The 25,597-nt window shown below is 40.6% G+C and overlaps 1 protein-coding gene across 1 annotated transcript in view; it reads right to left on the minus strand.

The window, feature by feature from the left end:
• Positions 1 to 25,597, minus strand: part of LOC119915596 — an 89,549-nt gene that overhangs the window by 14,879 nt on the left and 49,073 nt on the right. Inside the window, exon 8 of the mRNA XM_038735199.1 lies at positions 22,949 to 23,353. Coding sequence (XP_038591127.1) covers positions 22,949 to 23,353 — 405 coding nt within the window. The remainder of the gene's footprint in view (positions 1 to 22,948; positions 23,354 to 25,597) is intronic.

Here is a 25,597-nt window from a genome sequence, read left to right on the forward strand (position 1 = left end):
TACTTCACTACATTTATCTGACAGCTTCGGTTACTAGTTACTTTAAAAAATAAGCTTTTTACACACAAAACATATGAAGAGTTTAAAAAATAGGATGTTTTGTTATAAAGTAAATTACTTAACAGTTTATACAAGTACAGCTAGTAGGCCTACATTACTTAGGCTAATTGACAGAAAGGTAATTGCAACTGTTTTGGTATTAGTCATTTTCATCATCACAAACCTGAAGATCTGCAGGTTTTACTTTTGATTATTTTAATGTATTTTTAATTATTTGAGGTTTTTAGAAAACAAGCATTGTAAAAGGTGTCACTTTGGGCTCTGGGTAATTGTGACAACATTTCTCACAATTGTCACCATCTTTGCAATCGATTTAATGGAGTAAACAATCAGCAGATTAATACATATAACAATAAACATTAATTGCTGATACAAAATTGTTCAACCTCCACCAACTACATTAATGCATGAGGAAGAATAATCTAATGATATAATATATAATAGCTTGATAGTCATAGGGGACATTTTTCTTTCTCTAATTTTATTTTTAATGGGCTACTTCCACATTTTCCTGCTTTTAGACTACTTGTATATTTTTACTTAAATTTTCAATGCAGTAGTTTTACTTTTAACAGAGTTTGTTTTTTACAGTGAGGCATCAGTCCTCTTATGCCGGTGTCAGACCAAACGCGAATTTTCGCCTCGCGATGCTTTTCTCGCGTGAGTACATTCGCTGCAAGTGTATGGAAGGCTAAAAGGCTCACAATACGCTACTTTCCTACCTTGTTTTGTTTAAAAAAAACAGCGTAAAAAGCGCCGTTTGAACGGCAAAACGTAAAAAGCGCTGTGGAATTATGTAAACAACGACGCATTTCTCGTCGGTATGGAGGTGGCGAAAAAAACGTCGCTCTATGTGCTCATGTAACGCCGCTTTTTAACGGGGCTCAGTGTCCCCAATGACGCATAGTGTTAAATGATAATGAGCTCCACCCTTTCTTTTCCAAAGCCAATCAGTTTGAACTGTTATCACCCAATCAGTAAATAACAAGAACAGACCACATTAATCCAACCCACCACACGGGTGCAGTGATCGCTCAGAGGAGAGGACAGAGAGCCAGGAGAGGAGACATGCTGGCCCAGCTTGGACTTAATTCTGCTCCTAAAGATGCAGTCTGGACAAAATGTGACTCATGTTGACCAAACAAATGAATTCAGAGACTGTTTTGTCCACATTGTTACAGAGACCTGCCCCATCAACATCCCCGATCAAGCACTTGGCAGTTGGTCCATGTTTCGATCTGTCCGCGCAAGACTCTAGCAAGATGAGCAGAAGTGGACTTTGTGTTTTACATCGATGATGCTTGGTGCACTAACGCAGTCAAGATGGACTCTTCAATAAAATACAATACATGTTCGGGGTGTATAGCATACGTAGGCCTATATGTTTATAGCTTATGTGTATAAATAACTGTAGAAATTGTTTTATTGTATATTATATTTAGTATAGGCCTAAAATTTATTATGTTGTGTGGTGAAGGAACTACAAAACCTTTCTGTTGTCTGTAAGCAAGCCACAGACACATAAGAAAACCACTCCAGATCTTTTGAGTTGTCTATAGTTAGAGAGATGGAATCTTACTTAGGTCCTAATTAAATCACGCCAATGTAAGATTTGACCTGCAAAATTGTAGCGCCCATTAAGCTATACGAAACTACCTATTATTGCGTTGTATATCGTTTATCTAAAGAAACGCCTATCATGACCACTTAATTTTCCACTCAGAATCCAGAATGCTTCAGAATTTCTTATCCTTTAGGCATATTTCATTTATTTTTATAGTAGGCCCACTTTAATCTTTTATTTCTCTATGTTCTTTCAACGCACATTCTTGGTGTTCTTTCATCGGATTTATTCTAAAGCACTTTGAATTTCCACTTTGTATGCATTGTGCTTTATAAATAAACTTGCCTTGCCACTATTCCCTTTACAAATTTGTTAGACAATGTCATTGTTTGGAAATATTGAAGGTAGACAGATAAACAGTCATAGTGAGAAGTTTGCTCTATGAGGCAGGTTGCAGGTTCACGTCCGCATTGAACAGGTTATCATTTGTGGAAGGTCCTAACTCGCTCCTGGTAAAATGAGTGTACTAACCTCCAAAAATGAAAACCAAGGACTTTCATTTTGCAAAATGAAACGCTGTGTTGTAGCTACATTTTAAGTATATAACGTCTGTGTTTCCCCCTACTTTTATTAACAAATTAGAACTAACCCAGCACAATCCAAACATAATGTTCAAGTTCAAGTTCAAGTTCATTTTTATTTATATAGCACATTTTATAGCAGCCAATGACTGACCAAAGTGCTTTACAGAACAACAAAATTAAAAGACACTAACACCATGCATAGCAGCACATCATAGAACAGTACAGCAAAGATAAGAACAGCTTAGAACGGAAGAAGCACAAGCAATCATAGAGTTATCAAAAATAAACAACAGAAAGGACATATAAACATACACACACACACATATAGGTATATGTATATACAAAGATACTCATACATAAACAACCTTAATTATAGGCCAAAGAAAACAAGTGCGTTTTTAAAAGTGACTTAAAAGAGATCACAGAAGGGGCTATCCTAACGTCTAAGGGCAAATTGTTCCACAGCCGAGGCCCAACCACAGAAAAAGCTCGATCCCCTCTGCGTTTAAGTCTGCAGTGAGGGACTTGTAACAGATTTTGTTCGCCTGATCTGAGACTTCTCGATGGAGTATACGGTTGTAGCAGTTCAGTTAGGTAGCTAGGTGCTTGGTTGCATAAAGCTTTGTACACAAATAACAGGATTTTAAACTCAGTTCTGAAATTAACGGGCAACCAATGAAGAGACCGCAGAATTGGGGTGATATGATCACTTTTACGACTATTTGTGAGGAATCTTGCGGCGGCATTTTGCACCAATTGCAGACGAGCAGTTTGGGATTTCGAGATACCACAGTAAAGTGAATTGCAGTAATCTACACGTGTGGTGATAAAAGCATGAACAGCCATCTCAAGAGTTTTAGGATTAAGAAAAGGTTTGACTTTTGACAAGAGACGTAGGTGATAAAAACTAGAGCTTATTACCGAGGAGATTTGTTTATCAAAATTTAAAGACTCATCCAGTAGAACGCCCAGGTTCCGAACACTTGAGGATCTAAACGCCGCTAGTCTGCCTAGGTCGAGGGTGGCAGCCTGGGGATTAACAGTGGGCCCGAAAACAATGATCTCTGTTTTGGTTTCATTTAAAAACAAAAAATTTTGGTCCAGCCAAAATTTTACTTCATCTAGACAGCCTAAGAATGATGAAAGGGCAGAGGGATCATTTCTCTTGATTGGAACGTACATATGGGGTCGTCTGCATAACAGTGAAAAGATACCCCATGTCTTCTTAGAATGTTGCCCAGCGGTAACATGTAGAGGGAAAAGAGAGAAGGCGCTAAGATAGATCCTTGAGGAAGGCCACAGGTTAGAGGCGCAACAGACGATGAGCAATTTCCTAGCTTTACTCTGAAAGTACGACCCGAGAGATAAGACTGGAACCACTGGAGGACGATGCCTTTTAGCCCCACATCACATTCTAGTCTGGATATCAGGATGGAGTGGTCGATCGTATCAAAAGCTGCCGACAGATCCAGAAGAATAAGAGCCACAGAATCACCAGTGTCAGTGGAACGATAGATGTCATTTAAAACTCTCAGCAGAGCAGATTCAGTACTGTGAGCAGACTTAAAACCAGATTGAAATTTTTCAGAAATATCATTGCGTTTTAGAAAGATCTGGAGTTGGTCAAGCACAACTTTTTCTAACACCTTAGAGACAAAAGGCAAAACAGAGATAGGGCGGAAGTTATTTAACACGGTAGGATCCAGTGAGGGCTTCTTGAGTAACGGAGTGACAGTGGCCTCCTTAAGGGCAGCAGGGATAGAGCCGGTAAGGAGGCACTTATTAATAAAGGAAACCAATCCTGGCCCAACTGAATCAATAACTAATTTAAGACACTTAGGAGAGATGATGTCTAGAGAGCAGTACGAGGGTTTCATCTTAGTGATAATTTCTTTAAGGAGATTCAGACTGATTGGCTCAAAAGCATCCCAGGTAACAGGATTCATCAACTGACTAGTTTCAAAGCGGCTGGCATTGCATCTCAGGTTAGATATTTTGTCAATAAAAAATCTCAAGAAACGTTCACATAGCTCATCCGAAACACCATTCATTACATTTACCGGAGGATTTAAAACCGAGTTGATAACAGAAAATAAAACCTTTGGTCTAGAGTGGTTTGCCATTATCATGTCAGAGAAGTGTGCAGCTTTTGCCGCCTTTACAGCATTCTGGTAGGTCGACAGACTGTCTTTAAATAACTGAAGTGAAATATGTAGCTTGTCCTTCTTCCATTTGCGCTCAGCCTTTCTACTAGCTTGTCTTAGTCGCCGAATATCCACGTTGAGCCATGGTTCAGATTTAGGTTTAGGTTTAAAGGGCTTAAGCGGAGCAGTTTCATTAAGGGCATTAAACCAAGTGGAGTATAACAGACCGAGATGTTGGTCGGCATCTAATTCCAGTAGTGGAGAGTTCAGAAGCAAGTGTGTGGAGGAATTCATAAAGTGCTCGTTAAAATTTGAGCCAAAATGAGGAGAGTATGATCTAGACAGTCTTACATCTGCACTGGTGGTTTGAGCAATGCAAGGAAGAGATGTAGAAAATAATATTGGCTTATGGTCCGAAAGCATAAAATCAGATATCACAACATCACTAATCACCATCCCATATGAAAGCACAAGGTCCAAAGTGTGACCCTTAACATGAGTGGAATCATTTATCCACTGGACTAGGTTAAAAGATTCAATGAGGCTGAGAAAATCTTTTGACAGGGTGTTAGATTGGCAACAAACGTGAATATTAAAATCACCCACCAATAGAAAACGGTCATAGGTTGTGGTGATATTACCAATGAATTCTGTAAATTGCTGAATGAAGTCTTTGAGTGAATGTGGAGGACGGTAAATCACCCCTAATAAAATAGGGCCATTCCAGTCTAAATGAAGTAGTTGAGCTTCAAAACTTGAAAAAGCACTGACAGGAACCGGCCGGCATCGCACAGAGAAAGAGTTTTTAAAAATAGTCACGATCCCGCCCCCTCGTCTGTTCGGACGGGGGGAGTTAAAAAACGAACAGTCAGTTGGCACTAGTTCAGAAAAAGGGGTTAGATCACCAACCGTAGTCCAGGATTCCGTGATGAACATGAAATCCAAACTATGAGAGGAGAAGAAATCGTTGAGCAGGAAGGTTTTGTTGACCAAGGATCTAGCGTTGATCAGTGCCATTTTGGGCGGATGAATCACATCGGGGAAAACTCCGCCTTTCTTCAGAGAACGTAGATTTCCGGGATTCACACCGTTTTGCCGATGACAGCGGCCAACCCGAGGTAAGCGAACCAAATGGACAGACGAAGATCGCGGGGGAATGATAGATTGAAGCCACCGATGAGCCAGGGCTCGCGGTCGCCGGGCAACGTAATTGCCGTCCGACATATGGTTTGGATTTGCATCGATCCTGAGTCTTTCAGTGGTTTTCAACCTGATGATGCGTCCACCCCGACTCCCGCGTTTCCTTCTGCGTTTCCTTCGTGAAGTGATAAGCGGCCACTGGCGAATACATTCCAATGTATGCGTAGTGGTGTTTCTGTGTGTTTGATTAAAAACGTGCGCTACATCCTGCTTGTAAAAGTCCATAAAAGAGGTGCGAATGTTCAGGAGTGACTGTCGGTCATAGACCAGACGTGTGCAGCAATTTGAAGCCCAGATAGACATCCATAGATAAATCCATAAAAATAAGTACGAGAGAGACCGACGGCCAGCCGAACACACAGGCGCCATCCATAATGCAAGACCTCCACTAGGTGGCACTCACACACTACCAATAAAGTAGACGTTTTAAGGATTTGGCTACAGTACACATGCATTCTTGTATATTAATTTCTACAGAAATTCGTTTGTATCAGGCTCGAAAGACTTAATGCGTATACATCCGAACCAACAATTTATTTATGTATCAAGTCACCAACATGCTTCGGCCTACTTCCATCAGGACATTCTTGATTTTGATGCAGCAGCACAGACGATCAGACCACTGGAGGCAGGTGTGTTCCTACATGATGCACCTTGAAACCTGGTGTGGTACAACTTTCGAAGAGCATATCTGATTATCTTTTCAGTAATCTTCATGACATTGGGACTTCCTGTCCCATGGAAAGACGCAGCCCTACCACAGCTGGGTCTCCATCAACGTTCATAATTTTAAGCTCATATTTGAAAATTTGGCTAAAAGAAATAAGAGTCTGTGCTCATTCCCATCTGCTGTGTTACAAAAATAAAGAAGGGCACTCTCCTAATCAAGGACGGAGTTGTGAACGGCTGCAGGTTCCAAACTTGACACCTAAAATGTCAAGTACTCTACAGGTGCATCTCATAAAATTACAATATAGTGGAAATTTCATTTATTTTTACATTTTTTCAAAAGGTGAAACTTCATTACAGATTCATTACACATGAAATTAAATATTTCAGGCTTGAAATGATAAACTTGATGAAAACGGTAAACAGAAGAACATCTTAGTTAATTAAACAGTTAAAGAAAGTGAAACGCTGTGTTTATTCTTTGATATTCATTTTGGTGGTTTTCTGTTCATTAATTTCTACAACAAGGAGGTTTATTTTTACCAGTTTTTAGAGAATGTTTAAAGATATGTTGGCTACTGAAATCACCTTTCTAAAGATGGAGGACTTTTTCATAACAAGCCCAGACACTTAGTTACCAGTTGAGGAAAACTACATTTACAAAAAATTCAGTATGATAGGCCTAACCATTCTAAATGAATCCTTGCTGGTTCATTAAGTCTAGATGCAGCAACTGTTAATTGATTTGAAGAGCTGGTGAGTCAACTGTGTTCATATGTGAGATGTCAGATATATGCATCATGTAGAAACACACTTGCTTTTCTGCCTCCTTGGTCTGACGGCCCGTTCTGCTGTGCTGCCAAGACCTGGGCCCTGTTTCAGAAAGCGGGTTCAACAAACTGAGTTGTAAACCTGAACTCTGGGTTGACGAACTCCGAGTTTTACATTTCAGAAAGGCCGATCAGAATAAGTTCAGTCAACTCTGAGTTTGTTGAGCCTGAAGCGCGTGTGTGGGGATGGAAAAAAGACATCAATGGAGCTCCAATACTACAATTCACCATGGCAACGGGTAAATAAAGGCAGAGCCTCTATTTTAATCGGGTGGAGCTAGAAAAATTAATGCGTGCCAACGCGGACCATGATTGGCTATAAAACGCAGGATTGATACGTTAACAATATTACATTTTATACAGCGTTGCTGATTCATCATTTAGCAGACTGGAATTTCCTTAATGAATAATAAAGTGTTCGAATTCTCCTCCAGCCTGTTGTTCATTTTAAACAGCTACAGGCCTGTTTATTCAGCTGGAACCTGACAGGACTAAATGCCGGTGACAATAACTGAAGATAAAAATATTAATCGAACAGATTAGACACATTTTAGGCTCTTCATGGACCTGTGATTGTAAAGCCACAGTCCAACTCAGTAGGCCTATACCTATTAATGAGTGTGAAGTTTTAGACGTTTATGTTCCATTAATAAAATCTTGCTCATTTCGTATTTTGTCAGAGAGTTGAACATGATGCATGAAGCGTCATGTTCAAGATCATGTTTGGGTAAAAAAAAACCAATAGCCTATTTAACCGTGATTTCGATGTTTCTAAAGACGTAACTGTTTTCCAATATGTGCTTTGAAATCGACAGTATGAATGAGGAAATGTCACTTTTGTCACACCGCTTCCAGCTCCGCAGGAGAGGAGTCGGAGAGAAACTAACATTAGTTGAAGTAAATCTCCTCCCGAGCATGTTAGGTTCACAGCGTAAGTTGCCGGGGTTACATACCTAGAGTTAATCTGATCTCGCTCCGTGAAAGCGAAATCTCGGGCTCAATTTACTCAGAGTTTTCACTAAACCCGCGTTCTGAAACAGGGCCCTGCAGATTCAAAGCTTGTATTTGTTATGCATTTGTGCATTTGTTGCACACACCAACCATCCTCCTTTCTCAAGCCTGCAGACGTTGCACCTTATAGTAAAGCACAGTCGGTACATTAATATTGGATTGGTTCTATTAGGTCAATAAAATAGAGGAAAACACAGTAAGGTTTGTGTACTTACAACTTCAGTTTACTGATTGCCATTGTAACAGAAAACAGAAAAACCTCCCGCAATAAACGAGATGGGAACGGGTCGCGAACCCGCAACCAATAGCAACTCTACTTATAAGGCGGCGTCATTAGCAGTGACAAGTGTCACTATTTACTGATTGGGTGATAACAGTTCAAACTGATTGGCTTTGGAAAAGACAGGGTGGATCTCATTATCATTTAACACTATGCCTCATTGGGGACACTGAGCCCCCTAAAAAGCGGCGTTACATGAGCACATAGAGCGACGTTTTTTTCGCCGCCTCCAGACCGACGAAAAATGCGTCGTTTTTAGCGGCGTAAAAAGCGGCGTCCTGGCCGTTCAAACTAAGCTTTTTACGCAATTTTTTTTTAACAAAACGAGGTAGGAAAGTGGCGTATTGTGAGCCTTTTAGCGTTCCATACTCACACACAACGCGAGAAGGCGATTTTAACGCGAGAAGGCGAATAAACACAACTCGCCATTACTACAACTGTGAAACCAGAGTAAACATTTTGCTGTGATTAAATAGCAATAAACGGATTAAACTGATGCCGAAATAACTACAACATGATGCAGATTTGTTAAACATATGAATTCATGGTTTGTCAGGTCTAGCAGCAAGACAGCAGGACAACAACTTCTAAAATGTTTGTTTTCTGAATGGAGTTTGGATCGATCAGGGCTATGCTATGTTAACTTGGTCACAGTAAAGTACAATGATAGCTGGAATAAAGTTACAGACACATGTTTTCTGAACTCACCAGGTAGTTCAACCTCCTTGCTTTCTTTTCTCCAAGTAATGTCCAGCTTTGTCCGGTTTTATAGAAATATGAAGTCGTAGTCCGACAGAGCTAACGACGCTAACAACAACACTGGAACCGGATGTGCACGGAAGATAGCTGCTGAGAAGCTCCAGTGAAGATAAATCAACGTTGAAATCCCAAAAACTAAAGCAAAAAGCTAATTTAATAAAAACAGTTAACTCGGAGGTCCTCCTGCGAGTAAACGGCATAGTTGTCAGAGCCGAATCCGACCGACTAGGGGTGTTTATTTCTCCGGAGGTTGCAGCGCTGCTCCCTGCTCCTCTAGCCCAAGTTTAGCAGCTGTCAGCCGGCCTGCAGATTTTCAATGCCCCGCTCTGCCCCGCCCCCTTCGCGTCGCTTCGCCCGCCCGACAGGAAATCGCGTCTCTCCGCGTCTTTACATTGACTTTGTATGTAAACTCACCGCCCCTAACGCTCGCTTCGCTTTTGGTCTGAAAGCACCTTTACTCAAAACAGGATCTGAATCCTTTTTCCACCACTGGCCAAAACAGCCAAAGCTTTTGGTTGCAAAGAGGTTGGAGAGTTTTTGACTGCTTCAATAATGATTTAGCACACATTTGTCTGTACTCCCCAACATCAGCTGCTCTCACTATCTTTGATCACAGGCAGGTGATTTCGTCCAGGAATCGTAAAATCAAAATGCTAAGAAAAACAGATCGGGTACCTACAGTTACCACATTCACTGACTCTTTCAACTTCACCTCCGTGTGTGCGCGAGCATCCATGTTGCTTGGTAACGAACATGCTTTCAGCGGGTCACGGAATTTACCCGGAAACTTCAAATTCTATTTTGTGATTGGCTTACCGGCTCTGATACTTGGTACAGAGAAAGCTATGAACTCGACATATAACGCCATATGCCTGCGCCTCGACCATTAATTGTATAGCGGGACAACTTTGTGGCGTTATCTCTTACTTCTCAGCGTGAGAAATAAAAGCTGTGAGCGTGTGAGCTGCTTGAAATGCGAGTGTCTCAGTGAATGCGTGAGGCTTGAGAACCTTGTTGGGAAGCTAGAAGCTCTCTGTGAGACACCAATGTGTCCCTGAGCAAGACACTTAACCCCATGTGGCTTCAGAGGCGTGCGGCCTCTGATATAAATAGCAATAGTAAGTAGCTTTGGATAAAAGCGTCAGCTAAATGAATAAATGTAAAGACTCATTAAACTGGATAAGAGGACTAGTTATGCTGCGTTCCATTAACCTCGGAAGTTGAAGGTTGGAGCTGAGAATGACATCACACCCGAGTTGACGGCGTTCCAGTTACAAATCGGAAAACCTCGCTCCGCCAGCCGTTGGTTACAACTAGCCAGGTTGCCATGGTTACACCGGTTGATACAAAATGCGTTGTGTGGTATTTACTCACACTAAACACTGTAGCAACACGTGTACAAACAGCAGTTGGACGGCACTTTGTGTACAAAAAGTTCTATAAGACACAAGTACACAGAAGTGCTAATAAACAGTATAAACTACAGTTTTCACTAGCTGTTGATACTCAGAGCAGCCATCTTGGATCATGAACTTGGGGTAGTGCCGTCTACCGACTTTCCAAGTTTGCAATCTGACTTAAGGGGGCTTTGAAATTTCAGACTCTGAAATTCCGACTTCCCATGTTAAATGGAACGCACCATTATGTCCTGGACTGCCCTCCAGACTCCACAGAGGAGGAGGGTGAGAGGAGGACGTTAGCCAAGCTGACATCAGTCATGGACGACACCTCTCAGCCCCTGCAGGAGACGGTGAGGTCTCTGAGCAGCTCCTTCAGCATCAGACTGGTGAACACATTAAAAGAAGGAGCAGCTCCTTCATCCCAGCAGCTGTCACACTCTCCAACAGAGCAATGGCGTAACAGGAGTGCAAACTCATCACAGGTGAAGAAGATGACAAAGATATATGTGTGTGTTCCTTCTCCTTGTGTGCTGTTATGATGTGAAACTGTGAAGACCCTTCTATCTGGACATTCAGCCTTTAAAAATATAGAAACAGATTATTTGAAAATCTGACACGTAAAACTCTGCTCACAGTGCTGAGAGAAAACACTCATCACAGAAAACTACAGTGGCTGACGCATTGTGGCATAGGGACTTGTAGTTTTTAAACCCGGGACGGATACACAATACACCAGCACCACCCACACAACTCACGCCACATTTTATGTTAACAAGATTACTGTACATTATTTATAACAATAACTTTAGTGAAACAGATGTAAAACAGAACAAGAGGAGGCGGGTAGAAGGAGCAAATACTGGCACAATGGTTAAATCTACATCTGTCCACTGCAGAGACACAATCCACAACCTGGAGGAGGAACTAGTATAAATGAGTGTATTAGTATAATATTCTAACATTAAATGAACAGAATAGAGTTCATTTAATAGTGTAATGTTAGTATAATGTTTAGGGCTGGGCACATTAACGTGTTATTATTTTAATCGTTGCCCAGCACTAGTAATGTTAATAAATTATAAAATGTTACTATAATGATAATCATTTCAAATCATATTGTATTTTATAGCTTACCACTAGTCTAATATTAATTCTAGTTATAACAGTTTCATTCTATGGGTTGTTTTCATTCATTAAATCCGTGTGCAAGAAAAATGCTCTACATTGGTCACAAATTTTTAATGCTAAATAAGAGTCAAAACCATTTCTGCATCAGGAATCACATAAATGGCCTGTTTCGGATCCAAAACTGCAAATTTCACCAAAAGATGTTTGCGCCGTTGAATTTAATGTTTGTTGTCTCTGTAACATCAGTCAACACTTATAACAGTCACATTATTATTTAAATGTGGCCCAAACAAAGGAGGCCACTAAGGTTAGCTCCAGTTAGCTCTTACTTGCTAACCCTCACAAGTTACACAGGAGACTCCTGTATGTCATTGCCCTCTCACAGTTTCCTCACTGGGTCGCATTTCTCCTGATTTCTGACCAACCTTCACAAATCAAGCATAGGGTTAGTTCAGGCAGGCAACGAAGCCAAGCTCCGCTCATTCCAGCATACACTTCAGCAGCACATCATCTGACAGCTCAGTTAATTCCTCTCATTGGCAAATTCCAGACAAGGCGCCTATTCAAGCTGCCGTTGCCTAACCGCCAGTTCTCACTGCTTCCTATGCAAAGCTCATAACCCACCGCCACCCCAGCTCCACCTTTCAGGCTGTATCTGACAGGAATGCACAATAACTATCGATCTGATAAGTATTGGCCCATCGAGCATATTTATTATCAGAAACATATCAGGGAATTTATTTGGCTGAATACATCAAACATGCTAACATGCGCCGCCACACTGCCGCGCTCTGGGCGTCATGTGTCTGTGTGCGGATAGAGCCACACAGACGCAGATCAGGCAGCTAGCTCCTGTCCTCCTTCCCTCTGTGTCTGCGTGATTCAGTGCAGGTGACAATGTGCAGATTGAGGATACAGGGCAATCTAAGCTTAACAGTTAGACTACAGACCGCTTCATTTAGCTCGTTGCGCGTGAGCCCGCATGTGTGTGTTCGTGTGTGTGAGGCGACACAGAGCAGCAGAGGCTGCATCCTGATAATAAACAGTACAGTCTTCACCTCCAGGACTGTTTAACACCATGCTTCAGTGCCCGTCTATTATCTGACTAAACCTGTAATTTGCATGCCTGCTCTGTTCTGTACGGGGTTCTTTACTGCGGCGATGCAGATGATAACAAGGACAAGGAGAAAGAGAACCACATGTTAAGTAATGTTTTTTCTGGAGCTTTTCGTTCACAACAGCTAGTGCAGAATTGCTGCTATAGAGTAATGTCAGAGTAGCATGAATTCCAGATTGAGACTGCTTGTCAAAAACTCAGACCTGTATCGTATTTAGACCACATATGAAAGTGGCCCAATTCCAAACTGGAAGAGATCAGATTCAACGTGGCTTGGGCTGTTCACACTGACGTCAGTAGGACTGAAAGACAGGGTGTGCGTAACTTGCGCTCCCAAAAAACTCACATCTTTTGTATTAAAACTACACTTATGTCAACAACCAGTGAAGAAGCCAAGATGTTAACAGGTAAAAAGCCAAAGACATACTCTCTTCTTGCTTTTCAAAGCTGCATGGGGGGAATTTACTTTGGCCAGACTGAGTTCTGACTGAGATGACTGATAAAAACAAAGAGCTTCCAGAAATGTGCATGTTATAGTGGAATACCACTCGTGAACCAACAGGGTGGCTGAAAGGAAAACTTTACCCAAACATTTATCACCACCAATGAATAAATGTAAATTTATTTATCAATCAGCTCCAAAGAGTTTCCAGAAATGTCCACTGAAGTCATGTGAAGTACAATTCATTTACCTGAGCTGTGAGATATAAGGAAGACACTGTAGGAAACTCCTCACTTCACTCTCTTCACCTGAGCAGCCTGTCAGCTCCACTGGTTTCTTCTCTGGTTGGAGTTTCAGCACTTCCAGGAGGATGGAGGTCTTTCTCTCTGAGAGGTTTATGGACCAGACTGCAGGAGCTGACTGGAAAACTGACTGTAATGATGGAAGGACCCCTCAAGCCTGTTTTAGTCTCATAGTCCTTCAGGTGGGAGCACAGATCCAGCAGGAAACCACTCTGATAATATTCATCATCCATGTAACTAAGAGGGAATGATTGATATCTGCACACTGATGATAAGAGCTCCAGTATCTTCTCTCCTGTCTGCTGTTCTCTCTCTGCTGCTGCACAGAACAGATTCCCAAAGAACTTGACTTCACCTGAGCCTCTAAACCCCCCAAGAGAATCTGGAACGAGAATTGAACATTTTGTTATGATCTGATGTCAACAGCAGAAAAAGAGCCATGCATTACTGATATGGAGTTTATCTGCTAAAAGCCTACAAATACCTGCTAATGAGCAGAATACAGTAAAATCAATCAACCTAAAACTCAAGTAACAATCAGAAGAATCTGAATCAGAAAGGCTTTATTGGCACGTAGTGTTTTACACATACGAGGAATTTGCTTTGGTCATAAGGTGCTACGCGTAGAAAAACATACAGTCAACATAAATAAATGTAGAAATACATAAATATGGAATGGACAGTGCAAGTTATATAAGAATAACAAAAATAATACGATAAAACTGTTAGCAGAGAAAGAACACTGTTGCATTATTCTGGGTTTGTGTCGTGCAGAAGTATTGCAACGGAAGAGAATATTGTGTACATATAAATATATAAAGTGACGGCATAAAAATATACAACAACAAAGATCAACAATCAACAACAAATATGTGCAACGTGCCAGGTCTGTGCATGACACGACATGTGCAAAGACATTCGTATCATTTGCAAGGGGGGAGTGTCAGTGGGGGAACCTGGACCTTGTTGATGAGGCTAGCAATGATTTTAACAAGGATATATGTGGAATTTAGAAAACCTTTAAACTTTTTAAAGTCAGGCTCAACCCATTCTCACTCTGAAGTCATCAAATATGGTACAATGGTCAAGACCCTTTGGTGAGTTTTTAAAGCATTGGGAAGCCTTTCAGTGTCATTGTTGAACGCTAAAAGTAATTTAAATACCAGAAAACTTCAGGTAAGATTGATGTGGATGGATGGATCAGACACCAGCCTTTCACCTACAAGACTGATGTTTGTTTCCCATGTAAAACAAAAACTCTACATACAGTATCTCACAAATTGAGTACACCCCTCACACATTTTTGTAAACGTTTGATTATATCTTTTCATGTGACAACACTGAAGAAATCACACTTACAACTAAAGTAGTGAGTGTACAGCTTGTGTAACAGTGTAAATTTGCTGTCCCCTCAAAATAACACATCACACAGGCATTAATGTCTAAACCTCTGGCAACAAAAGTGAGGACACCCCTCAGTAAAAATGTCACTTGAAAGGATATAAGCAAATATTTACAAAAATATTATGGGTGTACTCACTTGTGAGATACTGTTTTTAGTTTTTCAAATAACTTGCATAAGTAACGTAGATATTTTAAAACCAAACTAGGGCTGAACGATTTTGGAAATTAATCTAAATCGCGATTTTTTAAAACCAATATTGCGAGTGCGATTTAATATGCGATTAATTTTTAAGCTCTTTACCTTCTGTATTATTCAAAATGGACAAGCAGTAAATCAGTGTATAGTATCACCAACACAATTAGATAGAACTACACTGTTTCTTGTGGGTCAGGCCTGTGTTATGATGAAATTAGGTAGAATTATTATTATGAGCAATGGAGGAGAATATATCAAATTATAATAAAGAAAGATAATTTGAGTCAAGTCATGGCATTAAATAATATGATATATCATCAGGTCGCCCTACCTACAGACCACAGTGTGTTATACAGTAAGAGCTCAATACAAAACCCACATTTCAACCAGCAATTAATAAGTCCTTATCCCAGTTCAAATCTCCTAGGAGTCCATCTTTCTGTATCCCAGTGAGAAAAGAAAAAATACTCAGTTTGAGGTTCAAAATAAAACAGAGTGACGACTGTCGTGTTTAATAGACAAGCTTAGAAATTCTCCGACAACACCGGACCAGACATCAACTTCGTCAGACTGCTTTCGTCTTGGGTGTCATGTGACCAGAGAATAATCGCAGCCATTGCGATTAGAAAATCTCGTTTTATTACATCGCGATAATATCGCAAATGCAATTAATCGTTCAGCCCTAAACCAAACCATAATTTATGTCTAAACCTCACCAAGTAGTTTTGCTGCCTAATCTTTCTATGACTCTGGTGGCATCTGCAGTCTTCTATGCAGTAGTCTGTTGCAGGGCTCTCACGTTTTATCAAAAGTTTGGAGTAAGATTACATCTGTTAGAGGAGGAAGTACTCAAACACGTGCAGCAGCAGCCCCCCGGCCCCACCAAATTCCCTCTTTTGATCCAGAGCCAAAATACAGAAACATATCTCAAGTCCTTTCCTTAGTTTTAGGTAGCCAAAGCCAAGCCCAGTGAAGGACAGTGATAAAGTACATTTACTGACTGTAGGCCCTACTTAAGTACATATTAGAGACATTTGTACTTAACTTCAGTGTTTTCTTTTCATGCCATTTTCTACGTCTACTCCCCACCTCTCAAAGGGAAATATTGTACTTTTACTTCACTACATTTATCTGACAGCTTCGGTTACTAGTTACTTTAAAAATAAGCTTTTTACACACAAAACATATGAAGAGTTTAAAAAATAGGATGTTTTGTTATAAAGTAAATTACTTAACAGTTTATACAAGTACAGCTAGTAGGCCTACATTACTTAGGCTAATTGACAGAAAGGTAATTGCAACTGTTTGGTATTAGTCATTTTTCATCATCACAAACCTGAAGATCTGCAGGTTTTACTTTTGATTATTTTAATGTATTTTTAATTATTTGAGGTTTTTAGAAAACAAGCATTGTAAAAGGTGTCACTTTGGGCTCTGGGTAATTGTGACAACATTTCTCACAATTGTCACCATCTTTACAATCGATTTAATGGAGTAAACAATCAGCAGATTAATACATATAACAATAAACATTAATTGCTGATACAAAATTGTTCAACCTCCACCAACTACATTAATGCATGAGGAAGAATAATCTAATGATATAACTTGATAGTCATAGGGGACATTTTTCTTTCTCTAATTTTATTTTTAATGGGCTACTTCCACATTTTCCTGCTTTTAGACTACTTGTATATTTTTACTTAAATTTTCAATGCAGTAGTTTTACTTTTAACAGAGTTTGTTTTTTACAGTGAGGCATCAGTCGTCTTATGCCGGTGTCAGACCAAACGCGAATTTTCGCCTCGCGATGCTTTTCTCGCGTGAGTACATTCGCTGCAAGTGTATGGAAGGCTAAAAGGCTCACAATACGCTACTTTCCTACCTTGTTTTGTTAAAAAAAACAGCGTAAAAAGCGCCGTTTGAACGGCAAAACGTAAAAAGCGCTGTGGAATTATGTAAACAACGACGCATTTCTCGTCGGTATGGAGGTGGCGAAAAAAACGTCGCTCTATGTGCTCATGTAACGCCGCTTTTTAACGGGGCTCAGTGTCCCCAATGACGCATAGTGTTAAATGATAATGAGCTCCACCCTTTCTTTTCCAAAGCCAATCAGTTTGAACTGTTATCACCCAATCAGTAAATAACAAGAACAGACCACATTAATCCAACCCACCACACGGGTGCAGTGATCGCTCAGAGGAGAGGACAGAGAGCCAGGAGAGGAGACATGCTGGCCCAGCTTGGACTTAATTCTGCTCCTAAAGATGCAGTCTGGACAAAATGTGACTCATGTTGACCAAACAAATGAATTCAGAGACTGTTTTGTCCACATTGTTACAGAGACCTGCCCCATCAACATCCCCGATCAAGCACTTGGCAGTTGGTCCATGTTTCGATCTGTCCGCGCAAGACTCTAGCAAGATGAGCAGAAGTGGACTTTGTGTTTTACATCGATGATGCTTGGTGCACTAACGCAGTCAAGATGGACTCTTCAATAAAATACAATACATGTTCGGGGTGTATAGCATACGTAGGCCTATATGTTTATAGCTTATGTGTATAAATAACTGTAGAAATTGTTTTATTGTATATTATATTTAGTATAGGCCTAAAATTTATTATGTTGTGTGGTGAAGGAACTACAAAACCTTTCTGTTGTCTGTAAGCAAGCCACAGACACATAAGAAAACCACTCCAGACCTTTTGAGTTGTCTATAGTTAGAGAGATGGAATCTTACTTAGGTCCTAATTAAATCACGCCAATGTAAGATTTGACCTGCAAAATTGTTGCACCCATTAAGCTATACGAAACTACCTATTATTGCGTTGTATATCGTTTATCTAAAGAAACGCCTATCATGACCACTTAATTTTCCACTCAGAATCCAGAATGCTTCAGAATTTCTTATCCTTTAGGCATATTTCATTTATTTTTATAGTAGGCCCACTTTAATCTTTTATTTCTCTATGTTCTTTCAACGCACATTCTTGGTGTTCTTTCATCGGATTTTTCTAAAGCACTTTGAATTTCCACTTTGTAGCATTGTGCTTTATAAATAAACTTGCCTTGCCACTATTCCCTTTACAAATTTGTTAGACAATGTCATTGTTTGGAAATATTGAAGGTAGACAGATAAACAGTCATAGTGAGAAGTTTGCTCTATGAGGCAGGTTGCAGGTTCACGTCCGCATTGAACAGGTTATCATTTGTGGAAGGTCCTAACTCGCTCCTGGTAAAATGAGTGTACTAACCTCCAAAAATGAAAACCAAGGACTTTCATTTTGCAAAATGAAACGCTGTGTAGCTACATTTTAAGTATATAACGTCTGTGTTTCCCCCTACTTTTATTAACAAATTAGAACTAACCCAGCACAATCCAAACATAATGCAAGACCTCCACTAGGTGGCACTCACACACTACCAATAAAGTAGACGTTTTAAGGATTTGGCTACAGTACACATGCATTCTTGTATATTAATTTCTACAGAAATTCGTTTGTATCAGGCTCGAAAGACTTAATGCGTATACATCCGAACCAACAATTTATTTATGTATCAAGTCACCAACATGCTTCGGCCTACTTCCATCAGGACATTCTTGGTTTGGATGCAGCAGCACAGACGATCAGACCACTGGAGGCAGGTGTGTTCCTACATGATGCACCTTGAAACCTGGTGTGGTAAACTTTCGAAGAGCATATCTGATTATCTTTTCAGTAATCTTCATGACATTGGGACTTCCTGTCCCATGGAAAGACGCAGCCCTACCACAGCTGGGTCTCCATCAACGTTCATAATTTTAAGCTCATATTTGAAAATTTGGCTAAAAGAAATGAGAGTCTGTGCTCATTCCCATCTGCTGTGTTACAAAAATAAAGAAGGGCACTCTCCTAATCAAGGATGGAGTTGTGAACGGCTGCAGGTTCCAAACTTGACACCTAAAATGTCAAGTACTCTACAGGTGCATCTCATAAAATTACAATATAGTGGAAATTTCATTTATTTTTACATTTTTTCAAAAGGTGAAACTTCATTACAGATTCATTACACATGAAATTAAATATTTCAGGCTTGAAATGATAAACTTGATGAAAACGGTAAACAGAAGAACATCTTAGTTAATTAAACAGTTAAAGAAAGTGAAACGCGTGTTTATTCTTTGATATTCATTTTGGTGGTTTTCTGTTCATTAATTTCTACAACAAGGAGGTTTATTTTTACCAGTTTTTAGAGAATGTTTAAAGATATGTTGGCTACTGAAATCACCTTTCTAAAGATGGAGGACTTTTTCATAACAGCCCAGACACTTAGTTACCAGTTGAGGAAAAATACATTTACAAAAAATTTAGTATGATAGGCCTAACCATTCTAAAATGAATCCTTGCTAGTTCATTAAGTCTAGATGCAGCAACTGTTAATTGATTTGAAGAGCTGGTGAGTCAACTGTGTTCATATGTGAGATGTCAGATATATGCATCATGTAGGAACACACTTGCTTTTCTGCCTCCTTGGTCTGATCGCCCGTTCTGCTGTGCTGCCAAGACCTGGGCCCTGTTTCAGAAAGCGGGTTCAACAAACTGAGTTGTAAACCTGAACTCTGGGTTGACGAACTCCGAGTTTTACATTTCAGGCCGATCAGAATAAGTTCAGTCAACTCTGAGTTTGTTGAGCCTGAAGCGCGTGCGTGGGGATGGAAAAAAGACATCAATGGAGCTCCAATACTACAATTCACCATGGCAACGGGTAAATAAAGGCAGAGCCTCTATTTTAATCGGGTGGAGCTAGAAAAATTAATGCGTGCCAACGCGGACCATGATTGGCTATAAAACGCAGGATTGATACGTTAACAATATTACATTTTATACAGCGTTGCTGATTCATCATTTAGCAGACTGGAATTTCCTTAATGAATAATAAAGTGTTCGAATTCTCCTCCAGCCTGTTATTCATTTTAAACAGCTACAGGCCTGTTTATTCAGCTGGAACCTGACAGGACTAAATGCCGGTGACAATAACTGAAGATAAAAATATTAATCGAACAGATTAGACACATTTTAGGCTCTTCATGGACCTGTGATTGTAAAGCCACAGTCCAACTCAGTAGGCCTATACCTATTACTGAGTGTGAAGTTTTAGACGTTTATGTTCCATTAATAAAATCTTGCTCATTTCGTATTTTGTCAGAGAGTTGAACATGATGCATGAAGCGTCATGTTCAAGATCATGTTTGGGTAAAAAAAACCTAATAGCCTATTTAACCGTGATTTCGATGATTCTAAAGACGTAACTGTGTTCCAATATGTGCTTTGATATCGACAGTATGAATGAGGAAATGTCACTTTTGTCACACCGCTTCCAGCTCCGCAGGAGAGGAGTCGGAGAGAAACTCAGCATTAGTTGAAGTAAACCTCCTCCCGATCAGGTTAGGTTCACAGCGTAAGTTGCCGGGGTTACATACCTAGAGTTAATCTGATCTCGCTCTCTGAAAGCGAAATCTCGGGCTCAATTTACTCAGAGTTGACTTTCTGAAACAGGGCCCTGCAGATTCAAAGCTTTTATTTGTTGTGCATTTGCTGAACAGTCAGTTGCACACACCAACCATCCTCCTTTCTCAAGCCTGCAGACGTTGCACCTTATAGTAAAGCACAGTTCTATTAGGTCAATAAAATAGAGGAAAACACAGTAAGGTTTGTTTGCTTACAACTTCAGTTTACTGATTGCCATTGTAACAGAAAACAGAAAAACCTCCCGCAATAAACGAGATGGGAACGGGTCGCGAACCCGCAACCAATAGCAACTCTACTTATAAGGCGGCGTCATTAGCAGTGACAAGTGTCACTATTTACTGATTGGGTGATAACAGTTCAAACTGATTGGCTTTGGAAAAGAAAGGGTGGAGCTCATTATCATTTAACACTATGCGTCATTGGGGACACTGAGCCCCCTAAAAAGCGGCGTTACATGAGCACATAGAGGTTGGAGAGTTTTTGACTGCTTCAATAATGATTTAGCACACATTTGTCTGTACTCCCCAACATCAGCTGCTCTCACTATCTTTGATCACAGGCAGGTGATTTCGTCCAGGAATCGTAAAATCAAAATGCTAAGAAAAACAGATCGGGTACCTACAGTTACCACATTCACTGACTCTTTCAACTTCACCTCCGTGTGTGCGCGAGCATCCATGTTGCTTGGTAACGAACATGCTTTCAGCGGGTCACGGAATTTACCCGGAAACTTCAAATTCTATTTTGTGATTGGCTTACCGGCTCTGATACTTGGTACAGAGAAAGCTATGAACTCGACATATAACGCCATATGCCTGCGCCTCGACCATTAATTGTATAGCGGGACAACTTTGTGGCGTTATCTCTTACTTCTCAGCGTGAGAAATAAAAGCTGTGAGCGTGTGAGCTGCTTGAAATGCGAGTGTCTCAGTGAATGCGTGAGGCTTGAGAACCTTGTTGGGAAGCTAGAAGCTCTCTGTGAGACACCAATGTGTCCCTGAGCAAGACACTTAACCCCATGTGGCTTCAGAGGCGTGCGGCCTCTGATATAAATAGCAATAGTAAGTAGCTTTGGATAAAAGCGTCAGCTAAATGAATAAATGTAAAGACTCATTAAACTGGATAAGAGGACTAGTTATGCTGCGTTCCATTAACCTCGGAAGTTGAAGGTTGGAGCTGAGAATGACGTCACACCCGAGTTGACGGCGTTCCAGTTACAAACCGGAAAACCTCGCTCCGCCAGCCGTTGGTTACAACTAGCCAGGTTGCCATGGTTACACCGGTTGATGCAAAATGCGTTGTGTGGTATTTACTCACACTGAACACTGTAGCAACACGTGTACAGACAGCAGTTGGACGGCACTTTGTGTATAAAAAGTTCTATAAGACACAAGTACACAGAAGTGCTAATAAACAGTATAAACTACAGTTTTCACTAGCTGTTGATACTCAGAGCAGCCATCTTGGATCATGAACTTGGGGTAGTGCCGTCTACCGACTTTCCAAGTTTGCAATCTGACTTAAGGGGGCTTTGAAATTTCAGACTCTGAAATTCCGACTTCCCATGTTAAATGGAACGCACCATTATGTCCTGGACTGCCCTCCAGACTCCACAGAGGAGGAGGGTGAGAGGAGGACGTTAGCCAAGCTGACATCAGTCATGGGTTCTTTACTGCGGCGATGCAGATGATAACAAGGACAAGGAGAAAGAGAATCACATGTGAAGTAATGGTTTTTCTGGAGCTTTTTCGTTCACAACATCTCCGGCTAGTGCAGAATTGCTGCTATAGAGTAACGTCAGAGTAGCATGAATTCCAGATTGAGACTGCTTGTCAAAAACTCAGACCTGTATCGTATTTAGACCACATAGGAAAGTGGCCCAAATCCAAACAGGAAGAGATCAGATTCAACGTGGCTTGGGCTGTTCACACTGACGTCAGTAGGACTGAAAGACAGGGGGCTCAGCCCCCAGGGTGTGCGTAACTTGCGCTCCTAAAAAACTCACATCTTTTGTATTAGAACTACACTTATGTCAACAACCAGTGAAGAAGCCAAGATGTTAACAGGTAAAAAGCCAAAGACATACTCTCTTCTTCCATTTCTCCTCTGTTGAACAGAAGTTACTGTAATGTTGCTTTTCAAAGCTGCATGGAGGAAATTTACTTTGGCCAGTTTCCAGAAATGTGTATGTTAGACTGGAATACCACTCGTGAACCAACAGAGTGGCTGAAAGGAAAACTTTACCCAAACATTTATCACCACTAATGAATAAATGTAAATTTATCTATTAGCTCCAAAGAGTTTCCAGAAATGTCCACTGAAGTCATGTGAAGTACAATTCATTTACCTGAGCTGTGAGATATAAGGCAGACACTGTAGGAAACTCCTCACTTCACTCTCTTCATCTGAGCAGCCTGTCAGCTCCACTAGTTTCTTCTCTGGTTGGAATTTCAGCACTTCCAGGAGGATGGAGGTCTTTCTCTCTGAGAGGTTTATGGACCAGACTGCAGGAGCTGACTGGAAAATTGACTGTAATGATGGAAGGACTCTCAAGCCTGTTTCAGGATCATGAGAGTACAAGTCCAGCAGGAAATCACACCATTTCTCTTTAAGAGGGAATGTTTGATATCTGCACACTGATGATAACAGCTCCAGTATCTTCTCTCCTGTCTGCTGTTCTCTCTCTGCTGCTGCACAGAACAGATTCCCAAAGAACTTGACTTCTCCTGAGCCTCTAAACCGCTGAGAGAATCTGGAACGAGAATTGAACATTTTGTTATGATCTGATCAACAGCAGAAAAAGAGCCATGCATTACTGATATGGAGTTTATCTGCTAAAAGCCTACAAATACCTGCTGATGAGCAGAATACAGTAAAATCAATCAACCTAAAACTCAAGTAACAATGATTTTAACAGGGATATATTTGGATTTTAGAAAACTTTAACTAAATTAAATTTACAAAATGTTGAAGGAAGCAGGAATGTCAGGCTCAACCTGTTCTCACTCTGAAGTCCTCACATATGGACACATGGTCCAGATCCCTTGGTGTGTTATAAAGCAATTGGAAGCCTTTCAGCATCATTGTTGATGAAAGTAGGTGTAGGATAAATAACAGAAAAGTTTAGGTAAGCTTGGGGTGGACAGATGGATTAGACACCTAAACCTTTATTCTTTTAAAATAACTGGAGTAACGTAGTTGTTTTCACCCAGACCATGATCCTTTACTAAACCTAATCTAGTAGTTTTGTTGCCTAATCTTTCTATGACTCTGTGGTGGTATCTGCAGTTTTTATGCAGTAGTTTCTGTTGGGAAGCCAGAAGCACAGAGAGGGACAGAAAAAGACTCAATAAACTGGTTCAGAGGACTAGTTCTGTCCTGTTCTGGCCTCCAGACACCACAGAGGAGCAGGGTGAGAGAAGCATGTTAGTCAGACGACACCTCTCAGCCCCTGCAGCTCCTTCATCCCAGCAGCTGTCACACTCTCCAACACAGCAATGACTAAATGTTTGTGTCTCTCAGCCAACACTTTATAGCAATATTATTTATTTGTAGTGTACCAGCCAGTGTGGGTTTGATTTTTTTATATCGAACAATTTGGAGATTCCAAAGGAGGTTGAGATATCAACCCTCAAGAGACAGCTCAAGTACCCCAAAGGAGGGGGTGAAAGGTTTGCTCCACTCCCAAGTGCTGCTTGGGTAGTTCCAGCCATAAAACCTACACAAACTAATTACGGTTTAATTAAATAATCTTTGTTGAGTTACTTAGCAGGTCTCTCCATTTGAGTAGTTATATTACCATGCAGTTGTTGTTCAAAAGAAGAATCCATAAAGAAAGTTAATTTGCAGTGTTCTAATCTTCCTCAATACTCACTGATGATCCTTTAATTTATGTTATACTAATGCCATGCTTCAACACCTTTTTATATATTTTCTTGTTAAAGAACATGTATTAGAAATATTATCATGTGTTAAATAATTAATTTCCTGAGCAAATGATTGTTTTAAAGAAATAATCAAAGTCATCTCAGTCTCCTCTCATGGCACCAGAGCTACCCCCAGAGGACAAAAGTACTATTACATGTAATGCGTCTCCCGAGGTTTAATGTATCAGTCTGTCTTTTATTTTGTATAATCTGATGCCATGTTGGTGTAACTTGCTTATATTCTCTAAGTTAGAATGTGTAACAGCCAATATTATCCAGGAAATGTTGAGCTTCTTTCATTCTGAAATCCTGAAAATGTGTTTAACTGGTAACCATTCTAATCGTTACAATGATTACTTAATAGTTTCCCTTTTATAAACGCTTAAAACTAAGAACAGTATAACCGTTTATGACATTTAAGGTTTGATTGAAATACACACAAATCTCTCAGGAGACCTTAACTAAAGCCTCCTGGGACACAGAAAACAAAACTCTTCTCTTCGCTCTTGGTCTTCGCCCTGCACGCTTACCGAGCGTGCCCCGTCTTCCAGCAACGCCCTAAGTCCAGCCTGCCGAGCGCCGCAACTTTCAAGTTTTCTTTGTCTCAGAGTAATTTACTTAGCCTATATCCGCGAGGTCTGGAGAACCTTCATGGAAGGTATTCTTTTCTTTTGTTTGTTTGTAGAGTTATCAGACTGTTTCACTCGTGCAACTCTGAATTCAAGAATCACCAAGTTTCTTTTAAGCTTTATTTGGTCAAGTTAACTTTTACTGCTTCCCCAAAGTTCGGGCCCAGCCACGTGGGTTAGTTATGCCAGCAGCTCAAAGGACATCAAAACCCACGAACCGAGCCAAGGTTAACAGCCATCACTGCAAGTTTCTTCAACCAAGTTACCAGCCAAACTGGCGGACCTCCGGAGCAATTCCCTGGCAGAGAAAGCGACCGGCAGACGGCGTGTTAAGCCGTCTCAACCGAGAAGGCGCGAAACTCAGACAGCGTGGGGTCGCCCGAACACCATCCGGCTGAGAAACCAACAAGCATTAAGGATATAACACGCTGCATTCTGTGG

This window comes from Micropterus salmoides, unplaced genomic scaffold (assembly GCF_014851395.1).
Source record: "Micropterus salmoides isolate LMB-PRFRI ecotype aquatic unplaced genomic scaffold, ASM1485139v1 Ms_hic_scaffold_1, whole genome shotgun sequence".
Lineage (NCBI taxonomy): Eukaryota > Metazoa > Chordata > Actinopteri > Centrarchiformes > Centrarchidae > Micropterus > Micropterus salmoides.